Source organism: Helianthus annuus, chromosome 14 (assembly GCF_002127325.2).
Source record: "Helianthus annuus cultivar XRQ/B chromosome 14, HanXRQr2.0-SUNRISE, whole genome shotgun sequence".
Taxonomy (NCBI): domain Eukaryota; kingdom Viridiplantae; phylum Streptophyta; class Magnoliopsida; order Asterales; family Asteraceae; genus Helianthus; species Helianthus annuus.
The window spans coordinates 138,118,178-138,141,222 of NC_035446.2; the positions used below are offsets into that span (position 1 = coordinate 138,118,178).

At 38.6% G+C, this 23,045-nt stretch overlaps 4 protein-coding genes across 4 annotated transcripts; 2 read left to right on the plus strand and 2 right to left on the minus strand.

Moving 5' to 3' along the window:
• The first annotated feature begins 1,415 nt into the window (after window positions 1-1,415).
• LOC110904268 (uncharacterized protein YwbO) lies at window positions 1,416-4,502 on the plus strand. Its single transcript, XM_022150105.2, has 8 exons — window positions 1,416-1,608; window positions 2,448-2,591; window positions 2,670-2,789; window positions 2,874-2,917; window positions 2,996-3,121; window positions 3,915-3,999; window positions 4,099-4,155; window positions 4,240-4,502. The coding sequence occupies exons 1-8, from the start codon at window positions 1,450-1,452 to the stop codon at window positions 4,315-4,317; spliced, it is 813 nt and encodes a 270-aa protein (XP_022005797.1). The 5' UTR covers window positions 1,416-1,449; the 3' UTR covers window positions 4,318-4,502.
• A 162-nt stretch (window positions 4,503-4,664) lies between these two features.
• On the minus strand, window positions 4,665-6,819 carry LOC110904269 (E3 ubiquitin-protein ligase At3g02290). Its single transcript, XM_022150107.2, has 5 exons — window positions 6,575-6,819; window positions 5,776-6,047; window positions 5,259-5,697; window positions 5,056-5,165; window positions 4,665-4,922 (listed from the first exon to the last, which is right to left on the minus strand). The coding sequence occupies exons 2-5, from the start codon at window positions 5,890-5,892 to the stop codon at window positions 4,890-4,892; spliced, it is 699 nt and encodes a 232-aa protein (XP_022005799.1). The 5' UTR covers window positions 5,893-6,047; window positions 6,575-6,819; the 3' UTR covers window positions 4,665-4,889.
• A 3,020-nt stretch (window positions 6,820-9,839) lies between these two features.
• LOC110904270 (extensin) lies at window positions 9,840-11,879 on the plus strand. Its single transcript, XM_022150108.2, has 2 exons — window positions 9,840-10,181; window positions 10,260-11,879. The coding sequence occupies exons 1-2, from the start codon at window positions 10,010-10,012 to the stop codon at window positions 11,552-11,554; spliced, it is 1,467 nt and encodes a 488-aa protein (XP_022005800.1). The 5' UTR covers window positions 9,840-10,009; the 3' UTR covers window positions 11,555-11,879.
• A 2,690-nt stretch (window positions 11,880-14,569) lies between these two features.
• On the minus strand, window positions 14,570-16,476 carry LOC110904271 (F-box/kelch-repeat protein At5g15710). Its single transcript, XM_022150109.2, has one exon. It carries the CDS (start codon window positions 16,156-16,158, stop codon window positions 14,851-14,853), a length of 1,308 nt encoding a protein of 435 aa, XP_022005801.1. The 5' UTR covers window positions 16,159-16,476; the 3' UTR covers window positions 14,570-14,850.
• Between the last annotated feature and the right edge of the window lie 6,569 nt (window positions 16,477-23,045).

The window sequence follows — 23,045 nt, forward strand, 5'->3', positions numbered from 1 at the left end:
ATAAAGTTATTTTTATAAAAGAAAAAAAATTTCCAAAATGTTTTAAAATCATGCAACTTTAAAAAGAATAAAAACATCATATATGAAAATTAACAATTTACATAAGTGTAACCTACCAAAAAAGGTGACGTCAAACGTCATATGTTTTTGTACTTTTTTTTAGCAATGTAAGCGATAAAAACCGGACATAAATGAGCGTTAGACTATTATTGTTATTATTATTATTATTATCATTATTATTATTATTATGATTATTATTATTATTATTATTTGTAAAAAAGTTACCTAATTTTAAAAGTTTGATTAAAAAAATAAAATAAACTTTTTAATAGAGTTTTTTTTTTTGTTCTCGCAAGTATTTTTCGTTAGAATCTTATCCTATAAAATAAATCTTAAATGATCATTAAGCCGTTCTAGCAGCTTTTGTTCGGTCTGATACGGATTTTTACCTATTTTGGCTCGACCTGTTGGACATTATATGGAGTATTTAGTTTTTTTCTTTACTTTCCTTAAATTTAATTTGGATATTAGGGTTATTAGACCAAGGGGTGGGAATCGTCGGGTGGGGATCGTCCCCGACATTGCCTCGTCCCGGTCGTCTCACACCGCCCCCTTGGGCTCGTTGCGGCGCAAGCGCCCAAACAAAGATGTTGGCAGGTTGAAATTTCAAATGGTGGGCCCCTTCAAACAGTAACTTGCACCTTTATTAAAAAAAAATACTACCCAATACCACTATATATTTAACCTTAACCACCATTTTTTACACACAACCTCAACTTTCTCTCTATTTTTATAAAACAATCTCCCTCAACCTTAAAAAGTATGGATCCCTACGACCAAAATAATCTCAACTCAAGTTCACTCCCGTTCTCGTCATCCGGCTACACTCCCACCATCGAAAAGAATTGGGGATCGCAAAACTCTTAGAAAAAATGAAGAAAAAAATAAAAAAAATTGGAGTGAGAAAGTGTAGTTTTTTTTTTTAAATGTAACTTTAGGATTTTTTATTTGTATTGTATTTTTTTTAATGTTTAGTTTTTTTTAAATGTAATTTTAGGTTTTTATTTAAATGTAACTTTAGGTTTTTATTTAAATGTAACTTTTTATTTTTATTTACTTTGTTTTAATTATTTAACTAAATAAAAAAAGGAGAGGGACTATCCTCTATATCCTTTGGTAGTCCGCAAGAGGATGGTACTTCATCTATGCTGACGTGACGTCTACATAATAGATAGTCCCTAAAGAAACTACCCAAACCACACCTCACGTTCATGTCCGATAAATTTAGTAATCCACTTTTCCCACTATCTAGAACCCGTATCCAACTTGCTGACATTTGGAGAAGACTAAGCAAGTAAATTCAGGTTAACCCCTTTTAATTTATCATAATACTACTTTAGCCCCTACACTTTTGGAGCCCATTTGCTGGTCGGTCGGCCCGCCATCGCCATGGGGGTAGGTAGCTTAGTTGACAATCAAGCTCAAATAAACGCGTTCCTTGAAATACAAATGAAAACCCAAATGAACGTATATATACCCATACCCTCCAACCAAATCTTTTCTACCTCTCTATTCAATTCAACAACTTTCAACTACAGATATTTCAAGGTCAGTCTTTCTTTACCTCTCAATCTTTATCATCATCATCATCATCATATGCTGCTTTTATCTTCATAATTATCCATTACATATGTCAGCTTCATGATCGGGTTATTAATAGCCTTTGTTTCGTTTCGATTCTTTACTTTACCCATGCATTATCCTTAGAAATGATCAAATGACTGAAGAAAACAAAGAATTTTGTGTCAATTTAGCCAACAGTTTAAACTGAAGCAATAATCTGATGTAAACTCAACATATATAAGAAAACATAGCCCTAGAATTAGGGATTGTTGTTAAATCATGCTACTTAACCGATAATGGGTGTCCTACTGTCGATCGTGTCCAGTTGGCGGGTTGAAATGTGCAACCCGAACCGGACACATATTATTATTCGTGTAAAAGATTTCAACTCTAAATTGCACCCACATAAATTTGGGTCAACCCGATAACCCATTTTTTTAAAGAGTCAACACATTGAAGAGTTGTAACGTGTTTAATGAATGAGTATGAATGTGACAAAAACTAACATTATTATAACTAACTATATAAACGATTTTTTAAAGAACAAAATGGTAATAATTTAGAATCGGTAGAGTAGACAAGTCATATAAAAGGTATCTAAAAAGTGGACAAGGGAAAAACAAAAATAAAACTATATTATCTTCTTAAATACTTAAACGGGTCAACCCGACCCCGACCAGTTTTAAAAACAGGTCAACCCGAATACGACCCGTTTTTTAAGCGGGCCGTGTTAGTTCGACCCAAAACCTGTTTTTTCTTTTAAATCCTGTTTGGGCCGTGTTTCTGGTCATATCAAGATTGTCACATGTTCAGAGATATAGCAGATTATGGCTCAATCAGCAAGTAATGCCGGGAAGAAGCTCATCAAAATTGATGTGACATCAGACAGTGTATGCCCATGGTGTTTTGTGGGCAAAAAGGGTCTAGACAAAGCTGTAGCTTTATCGAAAGATCAATACAATTTCGAGGTTCTAATTCTCTCCATTCTTCCCCATCTTTAAGCTGTTCTATTCTATTCTGTTTTATTTATTCTGTCGTATCTGCAGATTAAATGGCACCCGTTTTTACTTGACCCTTCTGCACCTAAAGAAGGGGTTAACAAGAAAGATCACTACAAAAACAAGTTCGGTTCTCGTGCTGATCAAATGCATGCTCGTATGACTCAGGTATCTCGCTTTACCTTCCGTTTCATGTATTCATTTCTAGTTTTCAGTTCTTGGAATGATAGTATAGATATTGTGATATTACAGGTTTTTAAGGGGCATGGATTAGATTATGACTTGTCTGGTCTCACGTAAGTTGTTTTCTTATCGCGCTCCAGAATCGTAATAACTTAAACAGCTCATTAATGGTGGTTTTATTTGGGAAACAGTGGAAGTTCTTTGGATAGCCACAGGCTCATACTTTTTGCAGGGAAACAAGGGCTTGATAAGCAGCATAATCTTGTGGAAGAGTTGATGAATGGGTATTTTACACAGGGGAAGTTTATTGGTGACAAGTAAGTTTTATCTTTCGAAATATGTTTTTTTTACATAATAAGATCATCATCATCATACTCATTATATCCCACTAAGGCCACAGGGGGCGTACCGTGATATAATCACGAAAAGCAAATATAACGCGTTGAAGAATGCATTTTCCCACCGCCACCACTTGCTATAACGCGTGATACAATCACGGTTTCCGATTCCGTGATTTTTTTCAACGCCGTGATGGGTTTTATTGTGAGGGTAATTGTTGGTTGGGGGGAAATTATTGGGTGTGGTGGTGAGTGATGACCATTGCCACCAAAAAAGGTTGTGAGTGATGGAAAAATGGTTGATGACATGGCGGAACATGATTGGATATTGTGAGTGATAGAATTCTATCACTAGTGACCACCCCCTCCCCCTAATAGCAAAGCTAAAGTAGAGTCTGAGGAGGGTAAGATGTAGACAGCCTTACCTCTACCCCGTAGAAATAGAGAGACTGCTTCCAGTGAGACCCCCGGCTCGGTAGTAGTTTTGCATCAAGCCTTGGATATAAGGCACATAACACTCAACAATTGGGACAAAAGCCGATTAGCGCATGTACCCCCTTGTCTTTCGGCTATCAACACCACCACATGATGCATGATTAACCGCCCCTCGCTTTTTAACGTTATTTTCACGAAATTAGTAAAATAACGTTAAAATTAGTGCACTTTCACTTTTGCCCCCCAAGGGCCCACACATATATACATTATATGCGCATACCGCAAGCGGCGCGTGTTATACACAATAAGAAATATTCTTATTTTCTTTTAAATTCAGGGAGTTTCTTGTGGAGTCTGCAAGGAAAGTTGGGTTAGAAGGAGCAGCTGAGTTTCTTCAAGATCCAAACAATGGACTTCAAGAGGTATGCACCCTCAACTTTACGAAAACTAGAAGAAGAGAAACATATCATTGTTAAGTTATGTTATAGATTATGAACTTTTTATTGTGAACTTCTTTTAAGGTTAATGAAGAACTCGGGAAGTACGCAGCCAACATTTCGGGCGTCCCCCATTATGTGGTAGGTGATTAGGAAAAGCATGATTTACCGCAACAATTTTGGTTTCGGTTACAGGTTATATAACTGAATGGCGGTTTGTTGCAGATTAATGGAAAGCATCAGCTGAGTGGCGGCCAACCTGCGGAAGTATTCCTCAGAGCTTTTCAAGTGACTGCTAATTGACCGATTTCATCTAGAATGTACTCATGTTCTTATATACATGTATGTGTGTAATATGTCACTCTTTCTGAACTTTGAACACTATCTGATCTGTTCTTAAGCATCGGTATTTTGTATCTTCTCTACTTCGAATAATTTCTGTTTTGTTTCTGCTACGCTTAAATCATAATCGTATATTGCTCATCGCATACTGTTTACATAAATATTGAAAGATATAGTTTGACATTTGAAATTTGAAATTCAAAACATTGTAAGACAGATCAACCACAAGAACATAAGAGCGTTTTACCTGTGACAGGCATGTATTATCCAAGAGGTTTCTTCACAAAATGAGAGTAGCTTGGAACAACTTCAAAGAGAACATGATATATATATTATAATGAGGGAAAAAACAATATTCATCATAAGGAAAAACAGCCTGTGACGAACTAATATCGAGCAATTTTCCAATCTTTTTACATGAAAGAACACTTGATAACATGTGGGTATTCACAATGAATTTACAAGCTGTTTTTCTTGATTTCTTAATCGTATTCATCTCTTTACGGGTCTCATTCCAGCAGGAACACTTCAGGTTAAGCCTCACCAGTCTCATCAAATGCCATCACCTACAGAAAAGCCAAAACTTTCACATACATATAATCATATTCATTTCTTTACGCGTGGGTCCCCAATTAGACGTGGTCATCTTGGGTTCGATTTACTTTACAAGAACATAAACAAACATAATGAGAATTTTACCTTGCCACAAACAGGGCAGTTTTCACTTCTTTCCATCCACTCGTATATGCAGCCAAGGTGAAAATGGTGTGAACACTTTGTAATTATCTTAGGGTTTTCGGTAGTATATTCTGCAATACCGAAAACAATGATTATCAATATGACAATATCCTAAGTATGAAAAGGCAATACATCTCAACAAATAGCTACATTCTAGATTTCACCTTCAAGACATGTTGGACAAACGTCTTCATCTTCCGATGGAGAAAGAATATGTGCAAATCCTGTTGCCTCTTTCGGACTCGAAAGCTTAACAGAAGACTTTGTGTAGGACCCTTTTGTTTCATCTTCACAAGTTGAGTTATTCCATTTGTTTCCAGCACACAAAGGATCTGTTTCCATATCACTGTCACTTCCTCTTAACGGGTCACCTTCTTCCTGTGACCGACTCGACCCTTTCTCCCGTCTCGAGACCAGTCCATCTCTTTGAAGACGTATATATCTCGGGTCAACATCGTATGGCAAAGGTCTCGGTGGGGCCCGATAAACACCGGATAATGAGTTATCAAGCGATGCTGATGAATTAAAAGACGATGTCCCTTGAAGAGACGAAGGACTCTGAAGCCTCACATGTTCTTCCCCTCTTTGAAATAATGATGCGTACTGTTATTCAAACAGAATCATACAATAAGTCCTACTTATCTCATAAAAAATAAGAGAACTTCGGACAAAAACTTATACCAAATATAAGAAATTTTGAAGAAAGCATCGAAGGCAAATGCAGTTTCTGTATAGATTACTGTTGGGATTAACGTAATCTTCACAGTCATAATGCAAGCAGCAACAAACAGCACCCATGATGATAACTTTAATGCAATGTAAAAAGATTTTACACCAAAACTGAGAGAGGACTCGAGGCTCGCAGAAACTTTAACGATTCTGCGGACCAGTAAACCCTCTCTGTTTACTCTCGAATTACTCAGGTGGTTACCGAATCAAATGTGCTTTACAACCTGCAATATAACATGTAAACATTTAAAAAAAAACTGTCTAAAAAATCAAGCAACAAGAAACAGAGCATCCAGTTACAAATACAGCAGTAAATCAACAAGTAATTGAGATTTGATCCCTTTAAAAGAATTTAAAAAAAACCCATGAAGTTTTCAATCATAAAACCCTAAGATAATATAAAAAATAAATGTTTGTGCAATCAAGGAGCTGCAAATAGAATACTATACTTGTTGTGCCCACAAAGCAACTAAGTCAAAAAAATTGTAAAAATGATCTCAATACCCTAAAAGAGTTGTTCCCAGATTGTGTATAAAACAAGTTAACATTTTTCAACCAAAAGTCAATATGAAATTTAATCCTGTTTAATTTGATTCTTGAATTCTGCAAAGGAATTCAAGAATCAAACAAACATCGACCAAGATTGTTGATTTCTTCAATAAGAAGATATAATCATGAAAACCCATGAAGAATCAATCGATTGAAAGGATTAATATCATCAGAAATTGGAAGAATTGAAAGATTAGGGTACCTTAAGACAGTGAAAGGGGTTGATGATAATAGAGAAGAAACCAGAAATTTCGAGGGTTGATGTTGGGGATTCTGTCATATCAGATGATACGGCAAATTGTTGAGCATTTTTGTTGGATTTTTCGGCGAGAAAGACTACGAGAACACGCGGTATTCGATATTCATCCCCAATGGGGGCGAAGTTATAATTGAGAAAGTATGGGTCTTTGCTCCTTTTGTTAAAGATAACCCATAATAAACAAACTTGCTCTAACTTCAATAAAGAATAACTAGTAGGATAAACTCGCGTTATGTAGTGGGTATTTGGTTGATATGTTAAGTATATAATTAGTTTTGATAATAACGATATAAGGTATTGATGTTGTTTAAACGATTTCTGTTCGGTTTGTCACGTATCGGTAAGGTGTCGGCAATTATTATAGCTCATGCTAAGTACTCTATTGTGAATACAACTATGTTGTTAATGAAATTATATATACCGAAACGTCGAGATAAAAATTAAACACAACTACGTATTATGTTTTTAAGAAAATTAACAAACACGAGTTATTAAAGAAAAATCAAATCAAATGAAAAGTGTATTATTTATAATATAAGGTGGTGAAATTAAAATATATCACTATATTTATATTGAGGGTTGTTAAATACAAGATCAACTTTAAGTAGAAAATCACAATAACTGTATAAACTTTTGCTTTAATACTGAAAGAATTATAGTCTAACGGTATCAATGTGTGTATATATAGTAATATCCTTCAACAAGGAGTTAAAAGATTATAATCCCATGGTGAGCAAATGTACATATTTAAAAATTTGTCACAGGTGATATATGAGTTAGCCAGAGCCGTCTTCGAGAACTCCAAAAATAATGTAGGCCTTGGGCGAAATAAAAAACTAGGCCCAAAATTATGCTAAGGGGAAATGAATTTATAAAAAACAATAAAACTTTTGTGGTGAAGCCAAGCCTTAAACTTGATACCTTCATATTATCTTGAGATGGTTTTTTTTACTCCACCACTAACATTTCTATTTATAATAAATGAATGCATATATTAAATATATAATTTACTATATATATAAAAGCTTATAAAAATCTTTCAAACCCTTTAAAAATTTAGACCTCGAGCGACGTTATGGATTGGCAGGCGCTGGAGTTAGACTTACCTCACTCTCGCTATAATTCTCAATATATTTGTCAAACACAAAGTGTAATTAAAATATGCTTCATTTTGTATAAACTACATTTCAATACAACTACTCTATTTCCATTTCCAATAAATATTTTATTATTTTGTCAAATTAGCTGTTACATAATATAATCGAATATTCATGTACCTTGAAATATATTATGATTCAACCATGCAAAACAATAATAAAATATTTTGTGTAGTAGGTTACAGGTACACCTTGCAATGCATCATCCTATTCATAACACAATAACAGGGACTTTTATTGTCATTTTATATATGTGTAGGTAAGAGATTGTAAAATCCACACCGACAAAACCGAGCTGATTCGATGACCGCTAGTGGCATATATCTTTTTAAGTACGTAGTTGCTTTCAATCATTTCAAGAGTATTTAAAATCCACTCTTGTATTGTTTTTGTTTTAATAATCAAATAAATATGATCAATAATCATTTTGTTTTAATAATCAAATAAATATGATCAATAATCATGGTTATATTGTTATAAAGTATTAATCACTTTTTATATCAAAAAATGAACTATGATAGTTTATTTAATATGAAGGGTTTTTTTTTCAAATAATATTAAGTTATGATAGAAATAAGTTTGTACCGTAACGTTATATAGTCAGATCTAATAAAGATGAACATGGATTTTCTTTGGTAGATAAATATGTTAATAACTCTAATTATTTGCAGACTTGATACAAGATTAAGGTGTCAATACGTTAATTATACGAACTATGATTAAAAACTCATGTAAATGAATGCAACCTGTGATTCCAACTATAGCTAGGTAGCAAAGGCTCTTGCCTTTTGAAGAAAAATCCAACACTCAAATCCTGATATACAGCTATAGCTGGGTAGTAGAGGCTCTTGTCTTTTGGAGAAAAACCCAGCACTCAAATCCTGATATAGAATGTAATTTAGTATTTATTGATATAGTGTTATGTATGTATGTTTCGTATAGAATTTTTTAGGTATAAATGTTTTCAACCTCTGGATTTATAATTTTTTTTTACCTATATACAATTTTTAGGTCCGGTGACTTCCGACCCAACGGTGGAAATTTTCAAGCTTCGCCACTGTTTAGTTGTGACTTGAAACATATTATATAACTATAAATGTTTGGTAGGTCGTGTCAATAATCATATTAAACATGTTGTGTCATTTGTATTATTGACATGCCTACATTCAAACATGTTAAACGGGTTGTGTCATTGAGGTTACAATTATTTGTGTTAAATGTGGCGTGTAACCTGCTTCTTAAATATGTTTGTTTTAGTGTTTAAATACATGAAATGTCCGGTTAAACATGTCGTAATCAGCTCAATAGTTGTGTTAGTTATGTCATGATAAAAACAACCCGTGTTAACACGACATATTTTGCCAACTCTAAATATGTTAGAACCTGATAATGGATGGATAAGACAAGGTCCGCTTGCTGATACATTCATTAAGGCAGTGTTGTGGAATGGTGTCACCTGTCAAGTCAACGTCGTAGCGCCCCGAACACCAGCTGGAGAGCGCCAAAGGCCAACGCCAAGCTGCTGCTCATGAATGCCTTAGTGAGCTTTAAGGGAGGATGAGGTGAGGCCCATTGGCTTGGTACTAATCATTAATTTTCTTTGTTTCTTTATAATTTTATTTAACTATTAGTTAAACCACATCATCAAAGTTAAAAAAGTAAGTTAGTTAAAGTCCATGATCTACGTGAGGTGTCAAAGCATTATGTTAAACCACACTATCCAGCCTAAGTAACTGGTTTTCTTTTTGGCTTACTTAGGTATACATGTTTGGCGCCGACATAATGGACTTGAAGGGGTCCGATGACCTTTTATGACCGATGAAAGTAAAACCTTTTTATTTTTATTTTTATAATAGTATACAAGTTTCTTTGTGTCAATTCCCATCAAAATCTTGTGAACCACCAAGGTCCTAACCACCACCATGGCTCTATCCACGTTTGCAACCAATACACCAACAACAAATGCATGCACACAAACTCTCCCTCAATTCCTTCATGTCACATGTGGGTTTTTGTTGAACCATCTAAGAGTCTTAAATCTCCACAACCAAGGTCAAATGGCACTAAACCGGTTGGAACTATATTTTACCAAACAATATTCTCTTCTAGTTTGCATGATTGACATTATTATTATGGCATCTCTCTTGAGCTTTCTTTATAAAATGTTTAAAAAATAATACTTTTTAGTTTATCCAATTCCCTCCCTGCTGCAAATAAAGGGATGCTTGGTTTAAAAATGATGTCATGGGTTTCTTTGACCATAGCATTGATCCTGTGTTTGACTTTGACTTTGAATGGTGTGGCCAAGGCTCAAGAGGCTAAACTCATCGGTACTGTCTATTGTGACACTTGCTTCCATCAATATTTCTCTCCGTCCAGTCATTTTATTTCAGGTAGTTTTGTGTATACGTTGTTTGTTTCTTTGTTCTTATTTTTGTGAGTTTTAATGGTGTTTTGGATTCTATTTTTAGGCGCGTTGGTGGCGGTGGAATGTGATGGTGATGTGGTTCATGCGAGTGGTGGGAAACTAAGATTCCGGGAGGAAGTGAAAACAAATGTGAAGGGCGAGTTTAGTGTTATACTACCTTTCTCAGCTACCAAACATGTTAATGAAATCAAGAGGTGTTTCGTCAGGTTGATTAGTAGTAGCGAGCCGGATTGTGCAGTGCCCGCCATTTCCACAGCCACTTCATCTTCCATTCGACTCAAGGTAAAAACCCCGAAGAATCATGTTTTTTCAACAGGTTTTTTCACATTCCAGCCCCTAGAACAACCAAAACGGTGTCAATGGGAATCACACACGAATGCTAATGATGAAATTATTGCTTCACCGCCATCACCATCTCCTGTTGTTGATGGAATGCTTGCTCCAATTCCACCACTTAATGACTGGAATCCGGTCGAAAGGAAATTACATGATTTAGCAAATGAAAACAATTTAAGATCCTCAAACTCACTTAACCAAATCCTGCCACCTTTACTAGTTCCATCATTTCCATCCCAACAACCACCAAGGTCCATTTTTGTTCCAGTAGTCCCACCGCCACCAGATACCATGCTTAATACGGCTTTCCAGCCACCACCAAATTCGATGCTCAATACAGGCTTTCAGCCACCACCAGATTCCGTGTTCAATACGGGATTCCAGCCACCACCAGATTCCATGATCAATACGGGATTCCAGCCACCACCAGATTCCATGTTCAATACGGGATTCCAGCCACCGTCAGATTCCATGTTCAATACGGGATTCCAGCCACCGTCAGATTCCATGCTCAATACGGGTTTCCAGCCACCACCAGATTCTATGATCAATACAGGTTTTCGGCAACCACCACCAGATTCCATGCTCAATACAGGTTTCCAACCACCACCAGATTCCATGCTCAATACAGGTTTCCAACCACCACCAGATTCCATGTTCAATACGGGTTTCCAGCGACCACCTCCAGATTCCGTGTTCAATACAGGTTTCCAGCCACCACCTCCAAATTCCATGTTCAATCCTAATCCGTTACAACCACCATCTGATTCGAAAGTTGACCCATCACCACCTTCATTGATTCCACAACTCCTCACACCACCACCATCACAACCACCACCATCATTGTCCCCTTCTTTGTCGTCTCCACCACTAGATCCACAACCAGACTTGATTCCACCACCACCATTCAACCCACCGTTTCCTGCATTCCCATTTCAACCAAGTGCAGGGTTGCCTAGAATGCCACCAAGAACCAAGATACCACCGTTATTATACACATAAAAGGACATTAACAAAGTAATTTTATGGATCCATAATAAATTTTGAATGGAACTTATCAAAGCTGCTATCGAGGAGAAGTGTTATGATCGTTATTGACAATTGGAAATAAAGGGACTGGCACTATTAGTACCAAAGATATAGTATGAAAACATGTTTTCATGATTGTAACTGTAATATAGTTAGGAATTGTTGGTTGGTTAATCATTGTTGTAATAAGCTACTAAAACTCTAAATAAAACAAAATGCATCTCTACTGATGTTCAAACCGATATCTCACTAGTTTGTTATGACTTCATGAAACATCAATAGAAATCATTTTTATCAAGTCATTATAAATAAGTTTTGAGTCAGGACACACATATGTATTTGTATTTATATTTGTATTTGTATTTGTATATGTAGATATAAATTATGTAAAGATTAGCAATTAAAATTATATTTTACCAAACATAATACTAGATAAGATTTATTTGTAAGAATGATACACAATACAACATAAAGTAGCAAATTTCACTTATTGTTCTTTCCCACTCTGTATCTCAAAATTGGCATGCAGTACTAAGGGGGCGTTTGGTTCGCAGGAATTGAATGGAATTTAAGGGAATTGGAATTTGAATTCCATTTCTTAAGATGTTTGGTTCACAGAATTTGATGGAATTGGAATCCCAATTCCAATCTTCATGTGTTTGGTTGACAATGGAATTGGAATTGGAATTAGGCATGAATTCCTTCAAATTCCTTTAACTAAAGGAATTCAAAATCCTTCCTATATGTGAAGGAATTAAAGTAAATTCATTGGAATCTTCGACCGTGTCGACCCGCACCGTTTCAACCCGTACCGTTTCGACGCGAACCGTTTCGACACGAACGGTTTCGACCCGTACCGTTTCGACCCGTACCCTTTCGAATCGAACCGTTTCGACGCGAACCGTATCAACCCGTACCCTTTCGGCGTGAACCGTTTCGACGCGAACCGTTTCGATCCAAACATTTTAGACGCAGACCGTTTCCACCCGTACCGTTTCAAGTTTCAACCCGAACCGCGGGTTGTGGGTGCCGGGTGATGGACTCCAATTCATTTGACAACCAAACACATAAAAAATGGAATTGAGATTCCAATTCCAACAATTTCCAATTCCAATTGGAATGTTTAAATTCCAAATCCAGTTCCTTCAAATTCTAATTCCTATACAAATTCCAATTCCAATTCCAACAGTCTGCGAACCAAACACCCCCTAAGTTTCTGCTTTTTCGTTGAACCGGAAATTCTGGAGTTATTATTAACAAAAGAAGAGTGCATAAGCCTCTTAGGATGACCAACTAATACAATTCATTCCTCCTAACTCATATATGATAGTGTAACAAAGCTACTCACAGACACCTGTTCATTCATGCTCTTATTTCCAGATGAACTACAAGTAGTAGTACACCATCGTTTCATTTGACTTCATTTAATATTCCTCCCCTGTCTCAAACTCTCAACAACATATGAACCCGTGTTTCCAATCTTACTAGAATGTTCCTCAAATTCTATGTCAAGCATTAACATTTCCCTATCTGTTGTCTTTGATGCAAGGGACCACATCTCAATTTCCTCCAACGATTCCTTGCTTGAATGCATATTGACTTGAGCTCACTTGGTTCCTCTTCATGACTATGGAACTGCCTAGTCATCATCTCACTGATGTCGATCAAGCATATACTATAAGAAGCAGCTTCTTTAAGAAAAATAGTGTGAAGAACTAACACACAAAGACAAGCTTCGTGAATTATTAGAAGTTCCATACATAGTAATTCGGAATCATAAATAGGGTCAAGACTAGAAAAGGGTATCGATGCTTATGGCAAGTGGATCCATTTGAAATATGGGTTACCCAAGCTCTTTGAAAGGCATAACATGTGCCGCCTACCGCCCCTGGTGACTAGCTGACTATTACTACAAGCTACCATTGTCGCCTCCTCCTTGCCACCACCGTGCCTCATTGCGTCGCACCACGTTGCACCGTGAACTATCATCACTCAATCGGGTTTCATCTGGTTCTTGCTTGACTCATTTTGCGAGTATAAACTGAAGGACTTCGGGTTTCGGGAATACTCACGTGATGGATATTCGCGATTTAATCGGATTGGTATGATTTCTAGTGGAGCGAATAGGAGTTCTATTACGGGTTGTTTCTTGTCAACGGATCTAGCGACTAGTTCGTTGAACCAAGGTGCTACAACTTAGTCAACCGAGCTCTTATGAAAAGGAATGTTTTCGATAAACACCCTATGGTTGGTTTTGTTTCTTTTTGGTTTGCATCTAGACTTCTGGTGGGCGACCCAAAGTTTTGGTTTGGATCGATCCATACACACGTTTCTATTGCATTAGATTATTTTAAAATACGTGTACGGGACCCAACAACATCAGTCGTGGCTAGGAGTAATTCATGGTACGAGTACAAACAGGTACTGGTAATGAATTTTAAAATACGTGTACGGGACCCAACAACATTGGTACCCAATTTTACTGATTTTGATATTCGGTACTTTCAGTATTGGTACGAGTGGGTACCGAATTTTATATAGACCTTTAAAAGTTTTTTTTTATATTATGTTTTATTTCGTATTATGGTATTTATAGTATTCGTATTATGGTGCCCGTATCATATTGGTACTCGTACCAATATTACCTATTTGATACTCGTGCTATATTGGTACTCATGTCAATTTTACCAATTTAGTACTCGTACGAGTGCTGAAAAACTAAACAAAACAAAATGGTACCAAAGCAGGTACCGTACCGTACCAACATATTTTGTACAGTATTTGGTACCCAGTTTTGTTCAAATTCGATAACGGTATGTTCGTTACTGGTACGGGTACTGTACCAATCCCATCCCTATTTTCAACTTCAAAATTGATGTACATTGTTTAAACTCTTACAGATTCGCGGACGGACGACCCAATATGGAAACGGTCGGAGTGTGCTATTTACAAAAGTTATCCGTACCTAACTTTGAGCAAGACAGCAAGTACAAAAACAGCCTGAAACGAACATTTTAAGAACCAAAAAAAAAAAAACAAGTTGAATAAGGCAACTTGCATGTATGAACCAATTTCAAAGAGTATACAGCTACTTTTAAACGAAAATTTTAAAAAAATTGTATCATCCCCAGTGCTCGAATGCTCTTGTTTGTGTACGAACAATGTTGCCTTTAGCAGATGGACCAAATAGGTCAGATAGGCATCGGTCATGACCATATTGGAGCCATAGAGAACCTTCGGGCTAGAACTATTTGACCAATTCTAACAGTTCAGTAGATTGAAGCATCGAACCGTGGTTCATAGAAACAGACCTGACTGTTATACGTTTGTAGAGCACAGCCTGCAATCCAAGACCACACCTTTTTATCAACGTCAAAGAGCAGACCTTTCCCTTGATTCCAAGACGTAAAACAGATCAAATTATCTTGTCCAAAACACTCGAATCTCTCCGCTGATAACCTCAAGAGCGCTCTAAAGTACCTTGGTGGCATTCTACTTATTTCAATCCAAATCACTTTTGCATGATCTAATTCCCAGATTCTAATACTTTGAAGATTACTATAAAGACCGATTCTCCCAACCAAAAACAAACGCTTTTGTGTAGCCGCAATCAAATACCCATCCAACAAAGATCTCGGAAATTTTGCCGGTATATGTTCCCAGTACCCTGCATCCAAATGATATATCATCAAACCAAGAGGCGAAATTGTTTCCAAGTATAACTTCGAGTCACAAAACGCCATCTTCGATGAGCAAAGATTTACAGTAGGCATTGTTTGGTGAAGCGACCAACTGTCCCGTTTCGAATCATACACCTCGGTCGGTAATGATTTGTTGTCCCCATAAATATCACTAGCCGCAATAACCTTAAAAGACCGTTTCTTTCTATCAACAACCATAATCAACTGTCTATGCCGGTTATAATGCATACTTGGTAACGCTCTCCAGCTTTGCGTAAGAGGATTACATACCAATGTTCTGAAAGTCAAACCATCAAGACCCGAGAAGCAAACAAGTCCGCCCGACGACCCAACCAACCAAAACGCCCATTGCGGCAAAAACGTGAAAGGAATTTTATACCATTGCTTTAACGGCAAGCTAAAAACCGAGCACTGCGGCACTTGCGAATTCTTCCAAAACGTAATCAGGCAAGGCCCGTGCGACGGAACTTGCGAATGAAACTTTAAAAAACCATCATCCTGCAATATCGAATTCCACCTCTTACAAACCGAACGAAGCCGAAATATCATAAAAGGCGGAACCCTAGCTAATATTTCATTCAATAAATCTTCAGGCAGCATAGCCCATATATTATCTTCCATATAAACATCCGGGTGTGGTCCGTGTGGAGCCTTTGCAAATGTGGCAACCATCTCCTCATCTAGACCCCTCGGTTTCGTCATGATCACCTTCTGTCGACACCGGCTCGGGCTCGGGCTCCTGAACCCGAGTGCCCGGTTAACTGGGCTAGTGTTTCTTGAACCACTAGTTTGGCCAAAATAACTTAACAGCCTCCCCTCATTCTGTGTTCTAGACCTAGAATTAGAATCAAAACCATCTCGTAACCCTACTACCATGCTTTCAAATTTCAACAACCTGAATTCACATCAACTGGGTGTGTTCCGATCATCACAGGTGATATTATAAGGATCTAACAACACAAACCCTAGATTGGTGTATGTAAAATGTATCGAGCTGAACAGCAGATTGGTGAGTGATGAAACATTATTAATCGGAAGTTAGTGTTGTTACCTTGGATGTTGAAAGGGAGAATGGTCAACTGGATTGGAGTTCCGTCACATTAACATGATGGAGGTAGCCCTAGGCTCCTTTCTTGGATTTTCTTTCAGAACTGGTTTTGTAGCTTGCATTTTTTTTATTTTTACTTTTTGTCGCTTGTTTGCTTGTGGTGGTATTTTTTTTAATATTTATGATGATGATTACTTTTCAATTTTCGTCCAAAGAAAAAATAAAAACACTTTTTTCTACCCCAAAATAACATTTAGAAATTTTTATAAGTGGAAACTTGATATTTAGCAAATATAAGGATCAAGGTTCTAACTGTAATTTTAGTTCTTTTGGTTTGGATCATTCTGTTGGTTTAGTCTAAAGGTTTCATTTTTTGCATGGGGGTCCAAAAAGGTTTCATCGTTGCCATTTTAGTCTACTGGGTTAACTTCATCCATTTTTTATGTTAACGAGAAGAGACAATTCGGTCATTTTATATGTAATTCTTTTAACTATAAGGGCAATTCGGCCTTATAAAATCACTAAAATGTCCTTCTCGTTAACAGAAATAATGGATGACGTTAACCCAGTGGACTAAAATGGCAACGGTGAAACCTTTTTGGATCCACAAGAGAAAAATGAAACTTTTGGACTAAACTGACAAAATAACTCAAACCATAAGGATTAAAATCACATTTAACTCTAACTAGGTTTTTTTACATCGCGTGTTATCGCAAAACGGAGCAAATGATAACGTAAAACAAACGTTATTTGAAAATGTAGCATGTTGTTTAGAAAGACTAACCGTTAGACTAACCATATTACGATACCAAATAAATACTTTTTTTGGAATATAAATTCGCTTTTAATAAAACTTATATTGATCGAGAGTAAAAATGTCACACCCCAACCGATGGTGGAATCATCGGGGCATGGCACTGAGCGAAACAGATTGTCCAGAAGTTTCCACAACAACTATCATTACTATTTATTCTAATTAATACGTCCCATACCGTATCCCAAATAGTAAACCAAATTATTACAGAATGTTCTGTTCCGACAACTCAGATTCAAATATAAATAACATAATTGTTCAAATGCTTCTAGAGACTCGATCTGCAAGACCTACAGACAACTATGCTCTAGACGCTTATTCTAAGCCCGCCTTCCTAGCAGATGAGCATCCTAATTGCCTGTCACATACGTTAAAATAAAGTCAATACATAAAATGTAAAGGTGAGCATACAAGTTTGATATAGCATATAGAGTTCGAAATAGTTTACGCATAACCAGCACGTACACAGAGGAAAACGAAGCATGTTAATTATCGACATGGATCTATCGATACCAATGACTGCGGGTTGACTGCCCGAGGCAGTTCGCAATACATGATTACCACCGTAATCCATGCAAGTAATTGTCCTTAACAACCCCCGTGTGAACGGGTGCTGAGTCCAAACTATAGTACTACGTCGTTAAGGCAGGTAGACAGCATTCCACGTGTAAACATAACAACAAGCATTCATTTAGTCACGTAATACATGCAGAACGGTTAGCGTTTAAATAATTGAGTAGTGTGTTCGATTGTGATTTTAGATAAGTAACGTATGTAACACCCAAAAGTGCTAAAGCAAAAAGGGTTCGAGTATACTCACAGCGATTGATGGATTGAAGGGAGCGCTTGAGAGTAGGGTTAGCCTGATTAGTTCGATAGCATAATGATGTGTAACGCGTAAAATGGAAACAAGTGTTGATGGGTCGAACAGCCTGGTCGATCGAATGGAGGTTCGATCGAACGGGTTGTCGTTCGGTTGGACAGTCCATTCGGTCAGCCTGTTCGATCGGCCGGTAGGCTCGATCGGTCGGACTGTTCGAGTGGATTGTCCCTTCCTTTTTGAGTGGGATGTGTTTGTGTATGATGGCTTGTTCTTTTGAAGTTTTCGTTGTAGTATTTGAGAACACTAAAGTGTTCTTACCTTTCAGGTCGATCTATCGAACGGGTCGTTCGATCGGCCGGCTTAACCGATCGGTTAGACACTTCGGTAGTAAGTCCTCAGCAGGATGTCACCTGATCGGACAGCATGTTCGATCGGGTGGCACTCCAATACGTCAAACAAGTTGAAAAACCGATTAAGTGTTGAAGCATAGTATCTCATGATCCGAAGAGTAATTCAACCCAAACCATAGTTCGACTGAACCGCACTTCGTTCAATACTAGGCTACATGAAATTGTTAAGGTGTGGGGCCATGTGCTAGCCGATCGGCTGGCCTGGTCGATCGGCTGACATGTCCGATCGGTTGGGCTGTTCGTTCGAACAGCCTGTTCGATCGGTCAGCATTCTGACCTGGTCGGCATGTTCGTCTAACACTTGGCTGTTCTGATTGTTTGACGTTATATCGAGGTATTTTGACAACGAGCTGAACCATGGAACCTCGTTCTTACTTGTTTCTCCTGCTCGGACAGGAACCACCCAAGTTCGGCCGGTGAACGGTTCGAAACGGAGTTTATAGTTTAACCCGAAATCGGTGAACCTCGTAGATAGAATCCGAATCTTGAATCACACAACCATTAGAACGATTAGTGAGTTGGCTCAAGCTCTGTTTCTACCGGTTTGGAGGCATTGAGTGTAAAAGAGTTGAAAGAAAGTTGGAAATCCTTCTTTCAATCCTTCACACCATGTACATGTTCAGATCTGCGATAGATCTTAGTTTGTTTATGTGGAAATCGGCTAGATCCAAGTGATTGTTGGTGGATGGAGGCCAAAACATGATGTTCTTGAAGAACACCATGATGACATCATCCTAGAATACTTAGATCTTGATGATTTCATGGTTGAAAGTTAAGATTTGAAAGATAGAAAGGTGTAGGAGTGTGTATTGATCAAGAAATTAAGTACAAGATTTAGGATGAAATCTTACCGGAATCGAGAGAAATATGAGAAATAGTGAAGAACACGAGCTGGCCGGACAGAGAGTTTCCAAAAGTGTAAAGAATGACAATGACAGGCCTATTTATAGGCTTCTAAAAGGGGAAAGGGCTGGCCGATCGGCCAGGCATCCCGATCGGACAGCCTGCTCGATCGGACAGTATGTCCGATCGGCTGGGCTGTTCGATCGGCTAGGAGCCTGATCGATCAACAGCCTGCGTTGAGCGTTTGGTGCGACGATTTCTGATATTTCGATTTCGATTGAAGACGATACGAATACGATTGAGTTTTCCTATCCAAATTACTTTTAATCCCAACCACTATATCTACTATATCTACATACAAGCATCTATATTTCACACTATCCTTTCGCCACTAATCACCATAATTCGATTTCGATTGAGTTCGATTGAATTTCGAGTTTCGATTCGATTGATCACCACACATAACATAAAGTAAACACGCACAGGTAACACGTAAGGCACACATACACGTAATATAACACAAAATTCGCATAATTCAAGTTTTGAGTTCGATTGATTATTCGAGTAGCTTGATTATCATTGATTGACTTTATCGCATTGTTACTTCCTACTATTCACGGTCGTAAAGCTTTTCGCGTCGATTAAACATTCGATTACTTCGATTCCTTTGATTTACAACACTTACTCCACATAATACAAATAACAAAACATAAAATAGACTAATTACAGTCAAAGAAGTCAAACTTGACTTGGACTTGGACTTTGACTTTTGACTTTGACATTTGAAAACACGGGGTGTTACAGCCTCCCCTTGTTTAGGGAATTTCGTCCCGAAATTAGGCTGAAAGCTGCACAGCACCGTGAATGATCTTACCAATTTCTCGCTTCAGATCTTCATTTAAACAACTGCGGGTACTTAGCCTTCATGTCGCTTTCGAGTTCCCAAGTAAACTCCGCGCCTCGTCTGCCTTCCCATCGGACTTTCACGATAGGGATGCGCGAGCGTCTGAGTTGCTTTTTTCGGCGATCCATGATTTCGACAGGCTTTTCCACGAAGTGTAGCGTTTCGTTGACTTGAAGGTCGTCGAGAGGTACAATTAAATCATGATCAGCTAGGCATTTTCGGAGGTTTGACACATGGAAAGTAGGGTGGACGTTACTAAGTTCCTCCGGTAGTTCGAGTCTGTAGGCGACTTTGCCGATCCTTTCCAGAATCTTAAAAGGTCCAACATATCGAGGCGCTAGTTTCCCTTTCTTGCCGAATCTGACCACACCCTTCCAAGGTGACACCTTTAGGAGTACGTAGTCGCCGACGTTATTATAATCTTTCGCAATTCGGTCCGCTTAGGGATCCAAATTCGGCCCAGATAATAGAAAATCCCATTTGCTTTGCTTACCAGATGAGCTCCATCGTGATAGATCCTCTCTTTCTTCAAAGTGCGTTCGTTAAAACAAGCATGCTGGGCTTCGCGGATGAGGGTTTCGAGATCATACTGGGCTTTGGTATTGCGAATACTGAGCAAATGACTCCGTCTGCTGAGCGCGTCGGCAACAACATTTGCCTTGCCTGGGTGATAGCGAATCTCACAGTCGTAATCGTTAAAAAGTTCTACCCATCGGCGTTGACGCATGTTAAGTTCTTTCTGATTAAAGATATGTTGTAAACTCCTGTGATCGGTGAAGATCGTACACTTGGTACCATACAGGTAGTGTCGCCAAATCTTAAAAGCAAAAACAACTACGCCTAGCTCGAGATTTTGAGCTGACGAGATGCGTAAGCTATAACCTTGTCCCGTTGCATGAGAACGCAGCCAAGACCAAGGTTGGAAGCATCACAATAGACAATGAAATCGTTGTTTCCGTTGGGCAACGTGAGAACAGGAGCATTGCAAAGCATATGCTTGAGGGTTTGAAAAGCAGACCCTTGTTCAGTTCCCCAAACAAAAGGCTTGTCTTTATGGGCAAGGGCGGTAAGCGGCACAACGATCTTAGAGAATCCTTCGATAAATCGCTGATAATAGCCCGCTAGTCCGAGAAAAGAACGAACTTCAGAAGGGTTCTTAGGCGTAATCCAGCTCTTTACTGCTTCAATCTTCACGGAATCGACATGAATACCTTGACTATTAACGATGTGACCCAGAAATTGAACCTCCTCTAGCCATAATTCGCACTTGGAGAACTTGGCATAGAGTTGATTCCCCTGAAGTAACTCAAGAACCAAACGTAGATGTTGCGCGTGTTCGGTTTTCGACTTAGAATAGATCAAGACATCGTCGATGAACACGATGACGAAACTGTCTAGAAATGGCTTACACATGCGATTCATCAGATCCATGAAAACCGCGGGTGCGTTAGTTAAACCAAAAGGCATAACAACGAATTCATAATGCCCGTATCGAGTTCGAAAAGCGGTTTTAGGAATGTCTTCCTCTTGAATGCGCAATTGATGATAACCTGAACGTAGATCGATCTTCGAGAAACACTTGTCACCTTGCAGCTGATCAAATAAGTCATCGATTCGAGGCAAAGGGTAACGGTTCTTGATGATTAACTTATTCAATTCCCGATAATCGATGCACATCCTGAACGACCCATCCTTCTTTTTAACGAAAAGGACTGGCGCGCCCCAAGGAGAGGTGCTCGGGCGAATAAAGCCTTTTTCAAGTAACTCCTGGAGTTGGTTCGAAAGTTCCCGCATCTCGGATGGAGCGAGTCGATAAGGAGCTTTGGCAATAGGGTTAGCTCCAGGAATAAGGTCGATACGAAAGTCGATGTCTCGACTTGGCGGTAGTCCAGGAAGATCGTCAGGGAACACCTGAGGAAATTCATGGACCACTGGAACGTCTTTGACTTCGGCCTTTTTTTTCTCTTCCTTCTCCGCTACTACAATGTTGGCCAAGAAAGCTCCGTATTCCTTGCGGAGATACTTGCTAGCTTAGATGCATGTCATGAGCTTGAGACCTTTCGAAGCTGTTTCACCGTACACACATAATAGATCACCATTCGCGAGCGAGAATCGAATCATTTTATCAAAGCACACAACTTCAGCATGGTTTTTGCGAAGAAAGTCCATGCCTACTATGACATTGAAGCTTCCGAGCTGCATTGGAATAAGGTCGATTGGGAAGATGTGATTGTTGAGCTCGAGAGTACAATCACGGAGAACAGAGTTAATGGCGACAGTTCTTCCTGTAGCGACTTCAACTTCGAATGACGAGGGGAGATAAGAACGCTTACGACTAAGGAGCTTCTCGAATTCAAACGACACAAAGCAGTTATCGGCTCCAGTATCAAACAAACACGATGCATAAATACCATTCACAAGGAACGTATCATTAACCACGCTGTTGTCAGCCTGGGCTTGACGGGCATTGATGTTGAAGGTTCTGGCACGGGCTGCTTGCTGTTGCTGTTGAGGCTGCTGCTGCTGCTGTTGGGGCTCTTTTTCACCACCCTGTTCGGGCACATGTTTGCAAAATGGTTAGGATCACCACATGCAAAGCAGACTCGAGCATTGACCGCGGGTGTTTGAGCTGCGTGTTGGCCTTGAGGGGCTGGGAGTAGAGCTTGATGAGCAGTGGCTTGAACTGGGGCTTGACGAGGACCATAGCGACAGTTAGCAGTGAAATGACCGTAGAGGTTACAATGAGCGCAAAAACGACAGGCGAGTCCCACCGTATGATGATATGAGCATGTCGGGCAGAGCGGGTGGGGACCTGTGTAAGCACGCTTTGCTGGCGGTGCATTGGTCACTGGAGCTGGTCGGTGATGAGACTGCTGCTGAGCCTGTACGGCTTTCAGAGGAGCAGCAGTTGTGACAGCACA

What these genes read in the sequence shown, in the direction of transcription:
- LOC110904268 (XM_022150105.2), top strand. Translation starts at nt 1,450, where the DNA reads ATGGGGGTAGGTAGCTTAGTTGACAATCAAGCTCAAATAAACGCGTTC. An exon ending in TCAACTACAGATATTTCAAG is followed by an intron (nt 1,609 to 2,447) that starts GTCAGTCTTTCT and finishes GAGATATAGCAG; the next exon opens with ATTATGGCTCAATCAGCAAG. An exon ending in AAGATCAATACAATTTCGAG is followed by an intron (nt 2,592 to 2,669) that starts GTTCTAATTCTC and finishes TCGTATCTGCAG; the next exon opens with ATTAAATGGCACCCGTTTTT.
- LOC110904269 (XM_022150107.2), bottom strand. Translation starts at nt 5,892, where the DNA reads ATGGGTGCTGTTTGTTGCTGCTTGCATTATGACTGTGAAGATTACGTT. An exon ending in TTGTCCAACATGTCTTGAAG is followed by an intron (nt 5,166 to 5,258) that starts GTGAAATCTAGA and finishes TCGGTATTGCAG; the next exon opens with AATATACTACCGAAAACCCT. An exon ending in ACTGCCCTGTTTGTGGCAAG is followed by an intron (nt 4,923 to 5,055) that starts GTAAAATTCTCA and finishes GCTTTTCTGTAG; the next exon opens with GTGATGGCATTTGATGAGAC.
- LOC110904270 (XM_022150108.2), top strand. Translation starts at nt 10,010, where the DNA reads ATGCTTGGTTTAAAAATGATGTCATGGGTTTCTTTGACCATAGCATTG. An exon ending in GTCCAGTCATTTTATTTCAG is followed by an intron (nt 10,182 to 10,259) that starts GTAGTTTTGTGT and finishes TTCTATTTTTAG; the next exon opens with GCGCGTTGGTGGCGGTGGAA.
- LOC110904271 (XM_022150109.2), bottom strand. Translation starts at nt 16,158, where the DNA reads ATGGTAGTAGGGTTACGAGATGGTTTTGATTCTAATTCTAGGTCTAGA.